Source organism: Cuculus canorus, chromosome Z, assembly GCF_017976375.1.
Source record: "Cuculus canorus isolate bCucCan1 chromosome Z, bCucCan1.pri, whole genome shotgun sequence".
NCBI lineage: Eukaryota > Metazoa > Chordata > Aves > Cuculiformes > Cuculidae > Cuculus > Cuculus canorus.
The window spans coordinates 76,733,525-76,754,045 of record NC_071441.1 but is presented as its reverse complement, the minus strand read 5'-3'; the positions used below and the strand labels follow the sequence as shown (position 1 = coordinate 76,754,045).

Here is a 20,521-nt window from a genome sequence, read left to right as displayed (position 1 = left end):
CTTCAAGAGCCCTGCTTCATAAGTAATTTTTAATGTCAAATAATAATAAAAAAGGACAAAAAAGCCAAGACAAAGAAAGATGTCCTGAGCCCACAGGCTCAAAACACACATCCCCTCCTAACCTGGGACTGTTCACATTTGCCGGCTGCCTCAAAAAACAACTCAAATATCTCTTCTAGACCTCAAACACGGGGGTGTCTTGCAGTAACCAGCTGTGCTGTGAACCGAATTACAATGTATGACCATAAAAAGGAGAAAACAGAAATAGAAACACCATCAGATACAGAAAACTTATTCTAAATCCCCGTGCTTATGAAGAATATTTGAACCTGGCATTCCAAGGCTTCTTTTGTTGTTTGACCATGCCATGGGAATAATCTGAGACAACTGAAACCCCTCCCGCAGTCTCAGTCGGTTTAGTGATGATTAAAAAATAACATTTCTTCTGCATGTTTTAAGGGCAGAGGGAAGAATTGCAGAAGTTAAGATGCTTTTACGTCAGATGCTGTCTGAAGTCACAAATCCGAATCACAGTGACCGTACAGAAGGCTGTGGTAGGCAAGGTCAGGGTATGTTACTGTAGGGTGCTGAGCATCGAAATTACCATTTCACACCACCCGCAAGAAGCTTTACCAAGTCAACACACAACACTCTCTGTTTCAAATACATGAAATAAAATGCTTGGTGAGAATGTCATGAGTTGTCCTTTAGCATTACATCCTTATGAGTCTATTTTATCCCCAGGGAGCAAAACAAAAAGTGATCTTTGAGTTTTATCAAGCAAACACCCCTGAGTAGAGAGGCTGGTATCCGCTGTCTTCTCTCTTGCAAGTGAGCACACAGACACTCAGCATGCCAAAGAACTGCAAGAGAGAAAGAGAGAGAGATTTAGTTCCGATAAACTGTGTTTTATTTCGATCATCAGACTTGTTCTGGTTTGAGCTAAATCAGAATCAGTTTGTGACTTCAGCTCAGTCTCGTCTGAGTAGCTGCATTCTCTGAGAGTTAATGCCTGTGTTCCAGACAGGCTCCTCTCCAGCAGCGACCACACGGGCACTGGGATGCAGAAAGGCCCGGGCTTGTGCTCATCCCTACACAAACCAAGGCCGTCCTGGACCAGGAGGAGCCGTAAGGGAAAGAGGGGAAAAGGGTCACACCTGCAGGGAGGGGCGGACAGGAGAGGTGACCCCAACCTGACCAACAGAGGATTCCAGCCCATACACCTCATACTCGGGGTGAAACTGAGAGATCACGAGGGTCTCACTCTCTTATTTGATGGCCCATGTCCAGCGAGGACCTTGTTTGTTTGCCCCCGATCCCAGATCCGTGTGTTCCTGGATCCAGTTCTGAGCCCAGGTTCCTCCCAGCCTCAGACCCTTTCCCTCGTGTCAGCCTCTGTGGTGATGCACAGCCATCGAGGGGTGGCAGCATGATTCCATATATTTGTATACATTTTACTATTTTCTTATACTGCTATTTCATTAAAGCCGTAGTTTTAGTTTCCAATATGCAATTCTTTTCCTCTCACTCCTCCTTCCCCCTTCCCTGGAGGTAGGCTGAGGGGGAAGGGAATTTGAAGCCCACTGCTCACTTTTAGCTGCTGAAATTGGCCAGGCCAGAGCTAAACTATGACAAGATGCAACACCTACACGTTGTTAGACTTTTTCATCATAGCAAGGACATTCTCCTATTAAAACACACCTAGAAAACACATCTACAGAAACTTTTTTTTTTGCATATCAGTTTCCAATAATTGTGCCAGCTCAACTTTTTCCTCCGTGGTTTCTCCCATTAACCTACGCACCCACATTAATTCCTAGTTCTCTTACTGTAAGAAAATTATCAGTACTGGCATGGGATTATTGTAGACTTAAAATGAGGGTTTTAAGCACATAAAATATTTAAGCATATAAAATATACAAATAAAGATAGCGGAGAACATGCTAAGGCATAATGAAGATCATAGAAGGGATGCTGATGAGAGGGTTCATCGCAAATAGTAATGGGATGTGTACTGATTGAACTGATCACTTTTAGAGAGGGAAGGGAAATCATGGAAATGAATTCGCCAAGCCATTTAAGTCTATAAGATTCCAATGCAAACAATCACCTCTTTGCCAGGGCCAAAATTAAGAAAGGGAAAGTTTAGCTAAGCCAAGCTGCAGTCCCAAGATGAGCAGCTGAGGGACCTGGAGTTGTTTAGTCTGGAGAAGAGGAGGCTGAGGGGAGACCTCATCCCTCTGTATAACTCCCTGAAAGGAGGTTGTGGTGAGGTGGGTATTGGTCTCTTCTCTCAGGTAACAGGCGATAGGACGAGAGGGAAAGGCCTCAAGTTGCACCACGGGAGGTTCAAATTGGATACCAGGAAAGATGTCTTTCCTGACAGAGTGGTGAAGCCCTGGCAGAGGCTGTCCAGAGCAGTGCTGGAGTCTCCATCCCTGGAGGGATTCCAAAACTGTGTAGCTGTGGCACTTTGGGACATGGTTTAGCAGGCACGGTGGGGTCCGGCTGATGGTTGGACTAGATGAGCTGAGAGGTCTTTTCCAACCTTTATGAGTCTGTGATTTTGGCTTCTGCACTGAGTTCAGGAGTGGGATGTTAAACAACAAGTGTTCTGTCTTGACTCCACCTTAGAGTCGCTCCTTTACAGAGAGGAGGCAGTCAAAGAAAAAAACATTTATCTGCTATTAAGTGGTTCAAATCTCTCTTAGCAAGGGACAGTTTCTTATCTGGGAGAACAGGTACAGGGAACAATGACAAACCACTGGGCTAAAATTTATGGGTCAAATCTTTGAAGATACACCCTGTGCAACTTTGTGATGGGCCAATGGCAAGGAGTTTTGCATCAGGGCTTTTCAAATCTGATTTTCACTCACAAGATGATCCTCTTTCACATTTACAAGACTGAATGAAATGAAGTCTATAAATAGAATAATAGAATTGTGGAATGGTTTCGGTCAGAAGGGACCTTTACGCTCATCCAGTTCCAACCCCCTGCCATGGGCAGGGACACCTCCCACTGGATCAGGGGCTCCAAGCCCCATCCAACCTGGCCTTGAACCCCTCCAGGGATGGGGCAGCCACCACTGCTCTGGACAACCTGGGCCAGGGCCTCTCCATGCTCACAGGAGAACATTTCTTCTGAGGATTTAATCTCAATCTCCTCTCTTTGAGTTGAAAACCATTCCCCATCATGACAAGACTCTACATCAACTCTGCACTTCATAGAATCATAGAATGGTTTGGGCTGAAAGGGATTTTAAAGCCCATCCAGTTCCACCCCCTCCCATAGACAGGCACACTTTCCACTGGACCAGGTTGCTCTAAGCCCCTTCTAGCCTGGCCTTGAACACTTCCAGGGAGGGGCCATCTGCAATTTCCACTGGTTTCATTCCTAGTCCATTCAGACGCCAGGTCTCTAAGCCCAGTTAAACATAGCAAAGCTGTTTGTTCTAATAAAGAATTCTAGATCTAGGCCTTTTAGCACTTCCTGCTCTTTTTTAATTCCTATCCGACAACCGAGATGGATTCTCCATTCACTTGCCATCCCAAATCCCCTACCAGCTTTCTGGATTCCTCCTCTTATCATTATGCAGATGAAAAGGAGACAGTTGGAAGAAAACAAGCAAGGAAGAGAGGACTGGGTCTGCTTCAGAGCAGGAAAAGGCTGTAGGCTACAAGGACATCACAGAGGAAAAAAAGATAAACAGCACTGTTTTCCATGAGGGAAGAGACAAAGCACTTACCTTTACAATGGCAAACCCCAAGATCACAAGCATAGCATAGCTGATAACGCTCTGCAGCCCAGACTCCAGCTCCCCTGCACAGCCCTGCCATGAAAGAAATAAGTGAAAACAAATCAGCTAATGTAATGCAGTTGGATGGGTTTTCATTTCTTTTTCCCCCCTCACCGACCCTTACAAGGAAACAAGACCTTGCACAACACTGCAGACCTGAGGGCTCCCATTCTCATCTCCCAGACCCAATGGTTTGGAAGAGACTCTCTTGCTTGCGGAGAGGCACTGACATTTGCTGCTTCTCCAAATCTCTCTTGGCTCAGGTCACGTCAAGAAGTGCCCAGAACTCAGAGCCAGAAAGACCAGCACTGGCATCTATAAAATTCAATTTATGGGCTTGTGCCCCAGGCTGAAGGACCTGGTATGGAATTCTCCAGATTCACAGTCAGTCCTAGAAAAGCCTCTTCCCCTACCCTGGATCTGTTTGAACAACTTGCGTGCTTGCCCCTAGCAAGCACTCTGCCCTCATCATGTTGCTGCTGTAGCAACACAAAATGGAGAACTGTGACCAGCAGACAGGCAAGACTAGACATCCAGTCTGGTGCCCTTTCTTCATCATCTAGGAGCTTTTATAGAATAACATGAGAAGGAAGTTAGCTATAGGAAAACCATGGAGAGAAAAGCACTTGGAGGGACAAACTGCTGAAGAGAATTGGATGACATTATCCCTAAACCCTGCCTGCAGTGCTTGCCTCATTGTTTCTAGTTGGTTCAGAGAATGATGGTGAGCTAGCACCCTTTATCCTCACCTGCCTATTGAGCTCCTCTGGCTGATCCAGGCGCCCTGTGCAGTTCTTCATGTCTTCTCTGCAGCAGCTCAAGGGGACACTGTTGTTACCAGTGGAATTAAACCACTGCGTGGTTGTCCAGTCACTGTAGTTCTTCACCCCACAACAATGGAGCTGCCAGGCACAGGACAGTCACAGGCATGTATGAATATATATGAACACGAATGCCAGCATCGAGTTAAACCTCTCTTTGGCTTAGTGGGAAGAGCTGCCCTCAGCATGCATACAATTCACAAGGAGTGGTACTTTAGGAAAACAGCAGTAGATATAACAGATCAACCTCACTTCCTAAGTCATTGCCTCCTTATTGGTTTATTCTTTGTGAAAGCTCTAACGTTAAAGTGACAAGGTGCAGGATAGAGCCTTCTGTCATCTTTCTATCTTATCGTACAGAATTCCCAGCAGCAGTTACTCCTATGTCCTCATTTGGTCTGATCCAAAAGGCCACTCATGTCAACAAGGCCATTCATTTACATGAATTTCCCACCAGGAGCCTGAAAATGCCAACTCTGCATTAGTTCCCTTGGAGGATCAGACGCTAAACGCTGCTGAAGTGTCAAGTTCCAGCATACAATCATACCGGCCCTCTTCCCTTCCCAGATGAAATTCCTTGCTTAGGATCAGAATGTTCTTTTCTAAATAATTCTTGGGGCAATTTAAGTGTTTTCTTACCTGTTCTTGCAAGTAATCCACAACAGTAGACTCTGGATTACTGCTATCGTACTTCTCAAAGACTGAGCGCATTGTGTCCTGCACATCAGTTTTTACCTATGTAGAGAGGAAAAACAAATACATACTGTTTTAACACAAGAGCTAAGAATTTATATAGAATCACAGAATGGTTTGGGTTGGAAGTGACTTCAAAGCCCATCCAGTTCCACCTCCCGCCATGGGCAGGGACACCTCCCACTGGATCAGGGGCTCCCAGCCCCATCCAACCTGGCCTCGAACACCTCCAGGGATGGGGCAGCTACAACTTCTCTGCATAACCTCTTCCCAAAACAAACTGACCCACATACCAGATGGTGAAATCCCCCATTCCTCCATAGATTGCAGGACAGGGGATGAAGTGCAAGAAAACTAGATATATTGGAATGCTTTAAGAATGGAATATCTATTCTTCACTTTTAGGTTACTACAGAGATGCTCATTCTTTGCTTACCTTTTCCCTGTAAACAAATCCCAGGACAAAAGCGGATACTTCTGCGATAAAGATAACCAGGATAATGGCTAAGAACTGAAATTAAAAGAGACAGGCTGTAAGGAAGAATTCTACAGCTCTTGAATCCAATTGCATTATCAATCATCTTACCAATTTATATTGGAAAGTAATCACTATCTGTTGCTTCCTCTCCAGTGGAAACAGTTCCCAGAAAATAACTGCGAGCAGATTACTGTGCATGACTGGGACTGCGACTGCAGTTCCACGGGACCTGTGCCCCGTGCAGGCAGTCTGCTGAACACTGTCATGACGTGATCTGCATGGAGAGCCTACAAAACACTTTCCAGGGTGCTGTTGAACAGGAGAATTCTCAGACAAACCAGCAGCAGAGTTAGGTGTGGCTTATTGGGCTCACGTTGCCTTCAAGGCTTGAACTGGGGCCTGAAGTTACCCAATGTGAATCTTTATGGCTTTTAAAAAATCATTGTAGAAGTTGTCTACATGTACGCAGGACTCTCTACATATGACAAGCCATAGAGGGACAGAATGGTTTGAGTTGGAAGCAACTTCAAAGCCCACCCAGTTCCACCCCTGCCATGGGCAGGGACACCTCCCACTGGATCAGGGGCTCCAAGCCCCATCCAACCTGGCCTTGAACACCTCCAGGGATGGGGCAACCACAGCTTCCCTGGACAACCTGGGCCGGGGCCTTTCCACCTACACAGGAAAACATTTCTTACTAAGATCTCATCTCAATCTCCCCACTTTCAGCTTAAACTTTTCCCTCCCACCCTATCCCTGCACTCCCTGATGCAGAGCCCCTCCTCAGCTTTCCTGGAACTCCTTTCTCTACTGAAAGCTGCTATAAGATCTCCTCACAGCCTTCTCTTCTCCAGGCTGAACAACCCCAACTCTCTCAGCCTGCCCTGGATCTTCATGGTCTCCTCTGGGCTTGCTTTAACAGCTAATGTACTTCTTGCGCTGAGGACTGCAGAATTGGACACAGGTCTCCAGGTGGAGTCTCCCTTGAACAGAGCAGAGGGACAGAACCCCCTCCCTCACCTTGCTGGTCTCACTGCTTTGGATGCACCCAGGACATAGTTGTTTTCTGGGCTGCCAGCACACATTGCCAGCTCATGTCAAGCTTATCATCAACTCTAGGACTACTTTTAGGGTTCAGAGGATAAAGTCAGCAGGAAAAAAAAAAAATATGTTTAGCTGGCTTTGGAAATTCCCATCTCCTCACCACCATCTTGCTTCTCAAAACATGTTGCTTTTCACACTCATCTCCAGCAAGCTGGCTGAGGCAGAGCCGTGAAACTGACCACGATTGCAGGTTTCTTTGTCTTTACAAGTCAGGGCATCTAATAATTTAGCCAGTCACAGTCTCATAGCAGCACCTAACACTCAGAGGAGTCGTGCTTCAGCAGTGTATTTCAGAATAACCTTTTACTTTCTGTTCTCGGCATCCTGCAAAGGTCTGGTGTAGCACCTCCCACACCACACAACATGGTGAAGAAGATGACATGCAAGAACAAGCAACACTCACCAGCCCGAGGCCGACTCGAGACTCCCGGAAGGTGGCACAGCAGCCTATCAACCCGATGATGAACATCACCACAGCGACGCAAATAATGATGACGGCAGGCAAGAGAGCGTACTTGTCCTGCAGAAAGTTGTCATAGCTCTTGTAGGTGTTAATGACATACGCCCCGACATAGCTGAGACCTGCTGCTGCTGCCTGAAATGCAATGGAGAAAGTTATTAGCAGTTATTTGTTAAGTATAAGGCCCAGGAAAGTAAATATGGGCGGTTTTGTAACAGCATAATTATTTTAAATACAGAATTAATGACAATCGTATGTGAAGTTCTAGAAAACAAGAATGCCTGCATGTGAAACTTGCTACTCAGCACTTCAGCTGAGCTGGAACACAGAAGCCTATCCATGCGTGACACCCAGTGCCTTCGCAGAAGGCAAATTCACGCTGCCTGCTCAAGATCACCCATATCCTACATCCCATCACCTACAGCATTTGGAGGAATCATCTTCTAGGATGATTGTCATAGGGTGGTGTTGTTGTTTGAGCTAAATCAGAATCAGTTTGTGACTTCAGCTCAGTCTCGTCTGAGTAGCTGCATTTTCTGAGAGTTAATGCCTGTGTTCCAGGCAGGCTCCTCTCCAGCAGCGACCACACGGGCACTGGGATGCAGAAAGGCCCGGGCTTGTGCTCATCCCTACACAAACCAAGGCCGTCCTGGACCAGGAGGAGCCGTAAGGGAAAGGGGGGAAAAGGGTCACACCTGCAGGGAGGGGCGGACGGGAGAGGTTTTTTTTTTCTGAGAAACCTTTACTGAAAGGTTTCTCAGGCCCTGGCAGAGGCTGCCCAGGGAGGTGGTGGAGTCTCCATCCCTGGAGGTGTTTAAAAGACGAGTAGATGTTGCATTTGGGGACATGGTCTGGTGGTGGACTTAGCAGGGCTGGATTGATGGTTGGACTCAATGATCTTAAAGGTCTTTTCCAAAGAAAACCATTCTCTGATTCTATGAAAGCAGTGGAAAACTTGTAAGGACAGAGTGAGCTGCAAAATTCACCAAACAAGTGTGTTCAGCAAGAAGAAGTAAAAAAAGCAATGAGAAATAAGACTTAAAGGCATTGCTGCCTCATCAGGCAGAACCTTCCCAGACCAGCGCTGATATGCACCACAGCACAAAACTTGGACTTACTTGACTTTGTCCCATATAATTAACTTTTTATGGGCAAAGAAAGACAGTTTGAAGAGTAGTAGCAGTTGTTTCCTGCAGAAAACTACTACAAATGTATACTGGAAGTACTATCAATATCCGCACAAACACTTTCTGAACCATCCTGTTCTAGTTCTTCATTAGACAATCAGCTCAAAGAAGTGTTTTAGTTAATTTTTAGGCTTGAAAACCACCTTTTTTTCACCACCTTCTTTGTGTAGCAGCGATTTAATCCAGCTCACCTGACCCAGTACAATACCTGATGCTGACGTTTTGCCTTCACATCCCACAACTACAGTCATTGGGATGTCAGCACCTTTTCAGCAATTTCCATTTCCGAGAGGGCGGAGTAGGATATCATCTTCAATTATTACTTGTCAAGAATTTGCCACTACTGTGTTGTGGCTCTGCTGCCCATATCTAGAATCAAGCCCCAGCAACACTCATCTCGATTACAGCTGCACGCTCCATCCTGAATGCAGAAAATATGCCTTGTCTTTGTCTTTTTGGCTAGTAAGAAGGGGTTTGATTTATCTTGATAGGTAAATCCTCTGCTCAGAAGGGTTTTCATACCATTTCCTCCATAAATAATTGATTTTATTACCCAACAGCCAGCATGCACAGCAAGGGGAATCGCTCTTTCTGGCTCTCTTGCTGCTTTATTGTATTGCAAGTTCTATTTTTCCCCTTCCTCATCAGATTTTTTTGCTCAGGCATATGGTTTGGTAGTGGACAGGTATGGTGGGACTCAATGACCTCAAATGTCTTTTCTAACCAAATAATTCTGATTCTATAACTCAAGTCCTTCCTATCGCCTGTGTTACCCCATTCCCATGGAGTCTATAGCTTTTCTTAGTGACCTAAGGAGAAAATAAAAGCACTAAGCACTTCCAAGAAAGATTTCTTCATTTCATCTTCACTTTAATGACTTCACAACTCCTGTTTAAAACTCCACTTAGCCCACACGGACCTCACAGGTCCAAAAATCTCCTTTAGCCCAAACCTGTTTTTCTCCAAACAGTTAAGGCAACCCTAGTTCACCATTTCCCATTCCCCTTGAATGGATTCCTCTCACTTTTCCTATTACGAGTTTAAAACCATCAGCTGGGAGGGACCTCTTGGCTTCAGCTACCATTTCCTACTCCACTTACAATATTCATTCCCCAGACCAAAAAATTCAATTCTTGCCACACTTGTGTGATCTGGCTTCACCCAGGACAGTGTGTGACCCACCTTACAGGCCATGAGCCTTCAGTGCCAGCACAGAGCAGCAGGCAAGCTCCGTCGTGGATATGACACGTCAGATGGCCGCGCATGCAACTCCTGTGGATGTGATGCACCCACCATGCACAGCAGCTCCTGGCCATGCTCACAGCCACCACCGGACAGCCTGGCCATGCACTGGTGCAGGAAGAGGTCACAGAAGGGTAGGGGTGTGAAAGAACCTCTGGAGGCCACCTGGTCCAACCCCCTGCTCAAGCAGGACCACACAGAGCTGGTTGCCAGGATCACATCCAGCAGCTTTTGAGTATCTCCAAGGATGGAGATTCCAACACCTTTCTGGGCAGCCTATCCCAAGACTCAGTCACCCTCACAAACAAAGAATCAAGGAATGGTTTGCGTTGGAAGGGGCCGTAAAGCTTATCCAGTTCCACCCCCTGCCAAGGGCAGGGACACCTCCCACTGGATCAGATTGATCCAAGCCCCATCCAACCTGGCCTTGAACCCCTCCAGGGATGGGGCAGCCACCACTGCTCTGGGCAACCTGGGCCAGGGCCTCCCCACCTGCACAGGAAAACATTTCTCCCTAAGATCTCATCTCAATCTCCCCTCTTGCAGCTGAAAACTGTTCCCCCTCATCCTATCCCTGCACTCCCTGATAAAGAGTCTCCCCCCAGCTTTCCTGTAGGAATGCTCCAGTCCCTTCACCCTCCACATTGTCCTCTCTGCACTAGGCCTGTGTCTCTACAACACTGGACCCAGCATTCTAGATTTTGCCTCCTCAGCACGGAGCAAGGACCACCTCCCTCCACCTGATGCCAACGCTCCTCCTGATGCAGCCAAGTGCACCCTCCACCTTCCTGCAGCAATGACACATTGCTGGCTCATGGTCAGCCTCATGCCCACCAGGACTCCCAGGGCCTTTTGCGCCAAGCTGCTTTCCAGGACATGCACTGCTCTGCTCTGCTCTGCTCTCTGCTCCTTATTGTCCTACAGCTTCTTCAGCTTCTGAGGCCTTGGGAGCCCATACCTTCAAATCTTTCTCCACTTGTTTCTGCTGGACAAAAGAGCAATCAGCAATCAAAAAACCGAGTGCAGACATTTCTGTGCTCCCTCAAGTTGTGCAAACATTGATTTGCAAAATAATAAAGAACACTGACGTCAGCAAGTTGGCTTTGGATTGGAGCAAAAAGCACTAAAGCTGTGAGCCCCTACCAAGTTGTCCTTGGTTCCCAGCAGCACCAACAGCCCCAGGAGACTTTGAGCGCTGATCTGGTGCCAATTGTTAGCCACAACTTAAAAAGCTCTACACCAATCTCCTCATGTGAAGTACAGAGGTGAGACACAGCTGACAAAAGTGTACTGAGCCTACTTATGCAACACCACGGGACACTCTTAAAAAAACATTATATCTAAAAGTTCAGCCGTGACGCACAACTAAAACGCACGTTTCAGCTTGCCCTCAAAACAGATTGTGGTGCTGTTTGGCAGGTATGGTGGGAAGCACTTGATTTTTCCTTTTCTTCCTCAAATCAAACAATGAGCAGCAGCCAAAAGGCTCTGAAAACTGATGGTGCTCATTAAAGGAGGAAAAAAAACCCCTCTAAACAAACATTACTTGCAGTTTTCACATGCTGCAGATCCAGGATGTCAAGAGGAGATTCTGATTTTAACTGGTATGTTTTCAAGTTATGTTAAATAAATGTTCTTGGAGTTGTCCAAGCATGTTTTCCACTCCCCAATCCTAACTCCAGGGTTTTCCCCTCTCTAAAAGCCAGCTATCCCACAAAGCATAAGTGGTGGGATGTCCTCATGCAGACACCACACACCAGGAAAGGCTTTGCAGAGCAAAGCTGAAGAGGGTCTCTTGATCGGGAGGTGTAGCGATAGGAAAAGGCGAATGATTTCAAGCTGAAGAAGGGGAGATTGAGATGAGATCTTAGGAAGAAATGTTTTCCTGTGAGGGTGGGGAGGCCCTGGCCCAGGTTGCCCAGAGAAATTGTGGCTGTCCCATCCCTGGAGGTGTTCCAGGCCAGGTTGGATGGGGCTTGGAACAACCTTACCCAGTAGGAGGTGTCCTTGCCCATGGCAGGGAGTTGAAATTGGATGGGCTTTAAGGTTCCTTCCAACCCAAACCATTCTGTGATTCTATGATCTATGAATCCTGTCCCAAATCCTCCAACTTCTACTGCTCAACACCTGCCTTGGGGCTGATGTGCTGCTGCTGATCGTGCACCTCTAAGGACAGCAGGACTGCTATTAGGAGAAAGCAGAACCACACTTTTCACTCTCACTCCCCCCGAATACAGACACAGACTGCAGGGCAAGAGCTTGCTGCAAATGTCAGCTGAGCCTGCATGGATTTATCAGCCACTGCCAAGAAGTTTTGGATCTGAACAGCTGATTCATACATGAAACACCCTTTAGTTCAATATTTGCCTTTAGAACCACCCTAGTTTCTTAGTAAGCTGTTCCTGGCTCGGCCACCAGATCCTGTGACTTTCACCTCACGAGCTACAAACCAAACACCAGAGAAGCAAACTTAAACCACGCTGGCGCTGATCCTAAAGCCTGGGGAAACTTCTCAGAGCTGGTAATGGGGCAGATGGCTCTAATCTGCCCTGAAATATTGCTTGTGACCCAGCTGAAAGGGAAGGGATGTGGGAGCAGGGTCATGTGGCAACCATGTGCCTCTTTCCGTAAAGAAAAGCACAGATTGAGTTAATCCTCCTGCAGAGGGATCCTGCCAGCTCCATGAAGAAGCAAATGCAGGTTAGTGATGCTATGCTTTTGGGGAAAAAAAGAAGGAAGTGCCCAATTCTTACATCAACTACAGGAAAGAGCTGCTTTCCATTCCCCCTGGATAAAGTCTTCTCAAGCTATGAAGTTCTTGCAGAGGGGTTACAAAACAGGACCTCTTGAGCACCTGCAATTATCCAAGGCACTTTTACAACATGAGACATGCAAACTGTGAGACATGTGAAGAGACCAAAGCACACTTAGGTTTGTATCCATAACCCAGCCATCCAAGAGGCGTTTTCCTAGCCTCAGGGACCACTGGGACAGCAAAGCTAAGGCTGTTCTGCAGAAGCACACAGGAAAGGGTAAAGTTTCTCACACTATGTCTGCATCACCATCTGAAAACTTCCCCTTTCCTGACCACACCACAGATATCTTAGTTTTAGTTCTGTCTGGGAGGCCCCTATCCATGCAGCAAAGCACATTTTCCTGGAAGTCAGTTAAGTCCTGCTTCCTGCTTTTGGGCAGTATCATTTAAAATGAGATGGAACTTTGCCCTTTGAAGGAACGCTGAAGTTTGTCACATCAAAGTGCCGAAGTCCAATACCAAGCCACCATCAGCCCCGTCCAGTGATGACTCTGTCTGCTGTAGCTGTTTTTCACCCCATGGATCAGCAGGAAGCTCACGACAAAGCTAGGAATGAACCACCCACTTTCTTCTTCCCACCCAGTGCTCCTCATGCAGGGTCTAAACATGCCCTAGTCCTCCCTGGCTCATTGCTCCATCGGTCCCAGGGGACCCCACCTAGAATCAAAGAGGCAAAAAGAAGGAGCCCAGGGAGGAAGCTTGTCCCGAGCCCTTTCAGGAATGGATGAATAACCACAGCTCTACTTGCTGGATGTGGTAAAAAAAAGAATAAATAAAGCTGTTAAGCAGATTTTTTTTCCACCACGAATGCTGCTGTGAGTCAGACTGACCCCGTGGCCGATCAGCATCATTTCCCTTGGCCCAGAGCAGGGAAGAAAGCTTCCACAGCTCTTCCAGCTTCCTGTCAAGTGTTATACACAGCGCTAAAACCCGTCAGAGCTCCCTTGCTGCCATGCACAACATGCAGCTACAGGCAGGATTAAGGATTTTCCTAGGAACAGATGGAGGAAAGGTGAGAAACAGGTCATGGAGCTGCTGACACGCAGACCTCTAATGACTCTTTGGAGAATACCTCTGCCCTTAAAAACAGATGTGTTTCTAGCACCAATAATCACCACATAACCTTTGCTACTCACTACATTTTTAATCCATTTTTAATTTAAAAGGGATTAAAAATTATTCACTTCACTGGATTTTTTTCATTTATATTTTAAGTATCCCATTTCCCCCCTGACTGAGGCTTCTGAGTAAGTGTTCCCAAACCACCCATCACTGGCATGAGTGATTTCAAATCATCCATAGATGCAAGGAAAACTTCTTATGGATAAGTTTATCCCTCACAAGGACTCACAAATAATAGCACAGCAATACTGTGATTGCTTGACCTTTCAGCACACCCTCTCTCATCAGTCAGTGAACCACCGAGAGATTGAAAACAAGTAGCTTTTAGTCTTGGATGCTCCAAGGGCAAAGGAGATGAGTAAAGTACAGATCAAAGACAAATACTGCAGGATGCCCAGACCAGTGTGAGCACCTGCTTAAAGCAGAGATGACACTAATACCCCAAAACAGAATCATGGAATGGTTTGAGTTGGAAGGGGCCTTAAAACCCATCCCATCCAGTTCCAGCCCCGTGCCGTGGGCATGAACAGCTCCCACTGGGTCAGGGGCTCCAAGCCCCATCCAACCTGGCCTGGAACACCTCCAGGGATGGGGCAGCCACCACTGCTCTGGGCACCCTGGGCCAGGGCCTCCCCACCCTCACAGGAGAACATTTCTTCCTAAGATCTCATCTAAATCTTCCCTCTTAGAGCTCAAAACCATTCCCCCTCGTCCTGTCCCTGCACTCCCTGATCCAGAGCCCCTCCCCAGCTTTCCTGTGTTCCCTTTCAGCACTGGAAGCTGCTCTAAGGTCTCCTTGGAGCCTTCTCTTCTCCAGGCTGAACAACTCCAACTCTCTCAGCCTGTCCTCAGAGCAGAGGAGCTCCAGCTCTCAGATCATGTTTGTGGCCTCCTCTGGACTTGCTCCAACAGCTCCATGTCCTCTGTGTGCTGACGGCTCCAGAAATGAACTCAATTCATCAAAATACATTTAATTCGTGCTCCTTGGAATCTCCTGGGCACAAACCGAAAGATATGTACAAAACCCACGTGATGCAGGGTTCTGGAGAGAGTGGAGACAGGAGACAGGGGACAGCAGGCCACTGGGTTTTGCAGTGCTGGGACATTTTCAACACAGACTAAGTGGAAAGGCAAAACTCCTCTCTTCAGTCAATGGATAACTCCTGTGACCATATGGAGAAAAATCCCATCCCATTGCTCTTGTTAGCAAAGAGCCTTTTCTTAAGAGTAGGTAAAGCTTCCGTAATGGGTTCAAATGCATTCCAAGGGCATTTGGGCACAGAGAGAGACAGGGATCAGCTGAGGATATCCAAGTCTGGCTTCATCTCTCAGAGGCAGCGCACAACCTGCCAGGTAACAGTGCTGGGATCACTCTCTCAGGCTTCGCCTCCTTGGACGGTACTGTTGCTGTCAACAGATCAAATTCTGCTCTCTCAAATCCACTGGTCCTGCTAAACCCCATCCCGGGAAACAACCCATCTTTACCTTCCTCCCTGCTGCTGGGCAAGGGAAGCAAGGCTGGGGATGTGCCCATCTCTGATAAAAAGTGACTGGGAACATGGGAAAACAGGATTTTCACTGCAGCAACACGTAAGGCGTCCTTTTGGTGATGAAGCCCCCAGGAGTCAGGGTGGATGCCAAACCCTCTCAGGAAGCAGAGGTCTGTTTAGTGACAATAAAGCTGAAGAAGAAAGTGAAGAAGGTGCTTATGGCTGACTGCAGCAGCATGGCTTTGAGATTAAAGAAAGGGGGGTAGAAGGAAAGCAACCTTGGAGAGTGTTCAAATCGGATTATACAGAAATACCACAGCATGAAACTTCTGTCTAGTTTTAAGATTCCCCGTTTCTTTCCCTGGACCAGCAAGCAAACTTCAGCATTTCACCTCCCTCCTTCAAGGATCATGATCACATCCCACCCAACCCCATCACAAGACATTGCCTAGAATGTCGGTGTCTCCTCCAGCCCTTCCCTTCCCACTTTTAGGCCACCTGAGTTAAACCAGCATCCGCCGTCTTCTCCTAGAAGCCAACACCCACTTAACATAATAAGCACACACTTTGGCCTAATTAGTAGGTGCGAAAAGGCAAAATTGGAGGTGGGCAGATCTTCCACAGTTTGAAGCACCACCTTTGGAAACTGTGTAGTTAAATCAATGCCTTGTTTGTGGGGTTATGTACACCTGCAGCCCTTCAGCCCCATCCCTGTGGCAGAAAAACCTGCCAAGGGCTGGAGCACCTCTGCTCTGGGGACAGGCTGAGAGTTGGGGTTGTTCAGCCTGGAGAAGAGAAGGCTCCGGGGAGACCTTAGAGCAGCTTCCAGTGCTGAAAGAGCTCCAGGAAAGCTGAGGAGGGGCTTTTTGGAAGGGGGTGTAGTGACAGGATGAGTGGGAGTGGCTTTAAATTGGAAGAGGAAGATTTAGATCAGACATTAGGAAGAAATTCTTCACACTGAGGGTGGGGAGACACTGGCCCAGGTTGCCCAGAGCAGTGGTGGGTACTCCATCCCTGGAGGTGTCCAAGGCCAGGTTGGAGGTGTCCCTTCCCATGGCAGGGGGTGGGACTGGATGGGCTTTGAGGTCCCTTCCAACCCAAACCGTTCTGTGATTCCATGCCACACTGAGCCTGGTGCATAAGAGAGAAGCTGCTTTTCACCTCGTTGAGGAAGCCCCTATTTGTCATCCTGGAAAATCTTTCTTCACTCCGGCACAATAACCATCAGAGGTCCAAAAGAGGATTCGTTGCCTTTTTAAGGCATTTTAAGCAATATGCTTTGTCAAAGCACCATAACTGCACTGGCTGCTGAGTATTTTCCATATTCACCTGCTGGTGAATTATTTACTATAACCGTTTCCACGCTGGGCAAGTTTTGCAGCATGCAAAGCCCAAGCACAGCTTACTACTTAAAGAAGGGCTCTAATATCCTTTGCAGATACTATGCTTCGATAGCAATCTTGGAGCCTCATAGAGCCCCAACTGTTAGAAATGCTGTGGAAGAGAATAAAAGAGTCAGTTCCTCCTTCCCCACCCTCCTAAAACCTGAATTCCAAGTTCTGCAGTTCTGCAGCAGGAATGCAATTACCATACATAATGGTGATGGCAGCGCCTAAACGCCACAGGGTTTGGAGCTGCGCTGCTCTTCCTAGGGTAAAAAAACAAAGGGCTGGTCTGGATCACCCCAAATCCAGAGGCTATTGACATGCAGATGGATAATTACTGATTGTCAGGGACGCAGATGACCTAATATCTTCAACCAAGATTAGAGAGTTCCCCTACATCAGAAGAAAGGTACCAGAGACACCTGTAGGAGGACACAAGGCTGTTTGATTGTCCAAAGCCAAGCAGTGATGGTATCTGAGGTGCATCTGAGCCAAAGCTTGATATTTCAACACACAGACTGTAAGATGCTCCAACAGGCTGGAGCACCTCTGCTCTGAGGACAGCCTGAGAGAGGAGGGATTTTTCAGCCCGGAGAAGGTTCCAAGGAGACCTTATAGTGACCTTCCAGGACCTGAAGGGGCTACAAGAAAGCTGGGGAGGGACTTTTTACAAGGGCATGGAGTGATAGGACAAGGGGGAGATGGCTTTAAATTGGAAGGAGGCAGATTTAGATTGGACATTAGGAGGAGATTCTTCACAGTGAGGGTGGGGAGGCTCTGGACGAGGTTATCCAGGAATGTTGTGGCTGCCCCATCCCTGGAGGTGTCCAAAGACAGGTGGGATTGGGCGTGGAGCAGCCTGATCCAGTGGGAGGTGTCCCTGCCAAGGGACAGGGAGGCTGGAATTAGATGATCTTCAAGTTCCCTTCCAACCTCAAATGATTCCATGATTCTATGATTCTACAAAAAACCCCACCACACGACAAAAAGAAGATCACATTATTTGGCACGCAGCAGTAAATGCAGCCTCCTGTGCTGTTCAGGTGAGCGATACAAGAGTTACCTGGAACACACACAGCAATAAATGGTTCTGAGCCCCTCTAAAAGAGGATCAGTACTAGAAGGGAGCAAGCTCCTTGCCACAAGTGCCGTATTTAGAACACCCTGGGCACAAGATCCCACGGGACCTCAGGGTTTAATTCAAGCAGTAATTCCATTTTTTTTATGTTTTGTTTTGGCTTTGTGGGGTTTTTTTGGGTTTTGTTTGTTTGTTTGTGGGTTGTTTGGGTTTTTTTTTGTCAAAGAGCTTCTCTCTTTGGGAAACCCCTGGTTCTCCTCTATTGTTCTTTCTTGCTTTAGAAGTGTCCTCTGCCTTCCTCTCAGCCCTGCTCAGCGGGGTGATGCGGGAAGAGCGGGGCATCAAGGTGCCACTGTGCCAAGCCTCAGCCCGAGCTGCACAGATCACAGCCCTCGCTCTCAAGCTGCCATCGTCACGTTGAAAGCATCCTTTGCAGAACACTGTTTTGAAAGTACTCAGGTGCTACAGAGCAGGTGAGAATGCCTAAACCACGCTACCAGTATGCAAAAGGTTTAACAGGGCTCCTGCTCCGAGAGCAGTACGCGAGTCCTTGGATGATGACGGCACAGTTATGCAAACTTCCACATGCAGAGGAAAAGCCCGCGACTCGTTACCGGAATAATCACCCCCTTTTACAGTGACGCCCAGCTGTCACTGTAACGAGGCTAAGAGCCCCTAATGCCAAACACCCCAAACCAACTGGGACGAGGCTAAAAACTACACAACTCCACCCTCATTTTTGGGGTTGCTTTTAAGTAATGATTGACGAAGCAATTTGAAAAGGTGTAATTATAGCAGAACATAGTTAGTGTGGTGTTCTCAGCCATTTTCTCCTCCCAAATACAGCTCACCCCAAACTGGGAGATGAGCTCCCCCATAAGACCCTCACTGCACCGCAGCCTCCGCTTGTTTCCAGTCACTAAATTAGCTAGTAGATTGCTTTAACGAGCCTTTAAAAACACTTCTAACAAACCTATTAGGTTAAGAACACCCTGAAAAAAAACCCCAAACTCCATTTTTTTTCTTGTAGAAATCTAAAACCTCAAGTCTTTCTTTAAAAATATGTATTAATTATGAAAAATAGGGTTACCTATGGGAATGAGTCACCTAAACACAGGTAAGCTAAACTCCTGATTAACTCTGGAATCCCTGGTTATGGATAATGTGGTAATGTCTCATGGCACTGTCCCTTTTTGTCCCCATCGCATCCGGGACCACATCATCCCATATCCCACAGGGGCCCAGGTCTGGATCCAGATCTGGGGAGAGGTCCATGAGGGTCCCAGTGTGGATCCCCCATTCCCTCCCTGGTCCCAGCACCTCTTGGAGGTCCCACAGCACTGTCCCTTCTGCTTCCTTCACACCAAGGACCACTGCCCCCGTGACCCACGGGCGCCTGGATCCGAGTCCAGAGGTGGATGTGGGTCCAGGTCCCCCCATCCCTCCCAGGCCACAGGGGTCCTGGTGCGTATCCCATCCTCTCTCAGATCCCAGCATCCCAGTGCGGGTTCCTCCCTCCCTCCTCGTCCACGGGGGTCCCGGACAGGGTTTCCCCCTCCTTCCCAGTCCCAGCATCCCGCTGTGGGTTCCCCTTTCCTCCCACTGCACAGGGATCGCGGTGCGGGTCCCATCTCCTCCCTCGCGGTCCATGGGGATCCTTGTCCGGATCCATGGGGATCCCTCCGAGATTCCAGCATCCCGGTGAGGGTTCTTCCCTCCCTCCCAGTCCACGGGGTCTCGGTGCGGGTCCCATCCCCTCTCTCCCGGTCCACGGGGGTCCCTGTCCGGACCCCATCCTCTCCCAGATCCCCGCATCCCGGTGTGGGTCCCATCCCCTCTCTCCTGGTCCACGGAGGTCCCTGTCCGGACCCCATCCTCTCCCAGATCCCCGCATCCCGGTGCGGGTCTCATCCCCTCTCTCCTGGTCCACGGAGGTCCCTGTCCGGACCCCATCCTCTCCCAGATCCCCGCATCCCGGTGCGGGTCTCATCCCCTCTCTCCTGGTCCACGGAAGTCCCTGCCCGGATCCCATCCTCTCCCAGATCCCCGCATCCCGGTGCGGGTCCCATCCCCTCCCGGTCCACGGAGGTCCCTGTCCGGATCCCATCCTCTCCCAGATCCCCGCATCCCGGTGCGGGATCTCCCCTCCCTCCCCTCCCCTGGCGGTACCCAGAAGCCGAGGCTGAGCAGCAGCAACACGGTTTTGGAGGTGATGACGCCGCAGTCCATCCCGTGGGGCGCCCGGAGCCGCTCTGGGATGCGGGATCAGGCACGGGCTGTGGGTCCAGCCTTGGGACCGCCCTCTCCCGGGGAGGGAACAAACGTCAAAGCAAAGCAGTGTTGGCTTCAACCTGGGTTGTTTTTTTTTTCTCTGCTTTTGCAACTTTAAAGTGAGCTGCTGTGAAAGTTCAGCCACTGCGGATGAAAGTGTTTCCATCAAATCTGCGTGCCAGGATTGCTCGCCCACAGCCGAACATGGAATTCCAGGTTGGAAGGGACCTCAGGGATCATCTGGTCCAACCTTTTACCTGATCCATAGTTTGAATGGGATGGCCCAGCACCCTGTTGAGTTGAGCCTTAAAAGTACCCAGTGCAGAGGAATCCACGGCTGCCCTGGAAAGACAATTCCAATGTCTCACTGTACTCGCAGTAAAACATTTTCTTATGGAATCCAACTGGAATCTCCCCAGGAGCAACTTCTACCCATTACCCCTTGACTTTTCCTTGTGATTCCTTGCAAAAAGGGAGTCTCCAAACTCTTTCCAGACAACCTTTATGTACCTGTATGTGGTGATAAAGTCTCCCCCAAGCCTTCGAGGCTGAGCAAACCCCGTTCTCTCAGCCTTGCT

General features: G+C 48.2%; 1 protein-coding gene across 1 annotated transcript; it reads right to left on the bottom strand.

The window, feature by feature from the left end:
- On the bottom strand, positions 1-19,977 carry LOC104063578 (tetraspanin-36). The gene is made up of 7 exons (XM_009565797.2): positions 19,842-19,977; positions 7,297-7,488; positions 5,748-5,822; positions 5,258-5,353; positions 4,547-4,699; positions 3,747-3,830; positions 1-863 (listed from the first exon to the last, which is right to left on the bottom strand). The coding sequence occupies exons 1-7, from the start codon at positions 19,899-19,901 to the stop codon at positions 777-779; spliced, it is 747 nt and encodes a 248-aa protein (XP_009564092.2). The 5' UTR covers positions 19,902-19,977; the 3' UTR covers positions 1-776.
- Between the last annotated feature and the right edge of the window lie 544 nt (positions 19,978-20,521).

Excerpts from the sequence above, each read along its gene's own strand:
- LOC104063578 (XM_009565797.2), bottom strand. The coding sequence starts at position 19,901 with ATGGACTGCGGCGTCATCACCTCCAAAACCGTGTTGCTGCTGCTCAGC. Across the intron at positions 5,823-7,296 it reads CTCGAGTCGGCCTCGGGCTG|TTCTTAGCCATTATCCTGGT; the intron begins GTGAGTGTTGCT and ends TTTTAATTTCAG. Across the intron at positions 3,831-4,546 it reads CAGAGGAGCTCAATAGGCAG|GGCTGTGCAGGGGAGCTGGA; the intron begins GTGAGGATAAAG and ends CTTTCATGGCAG.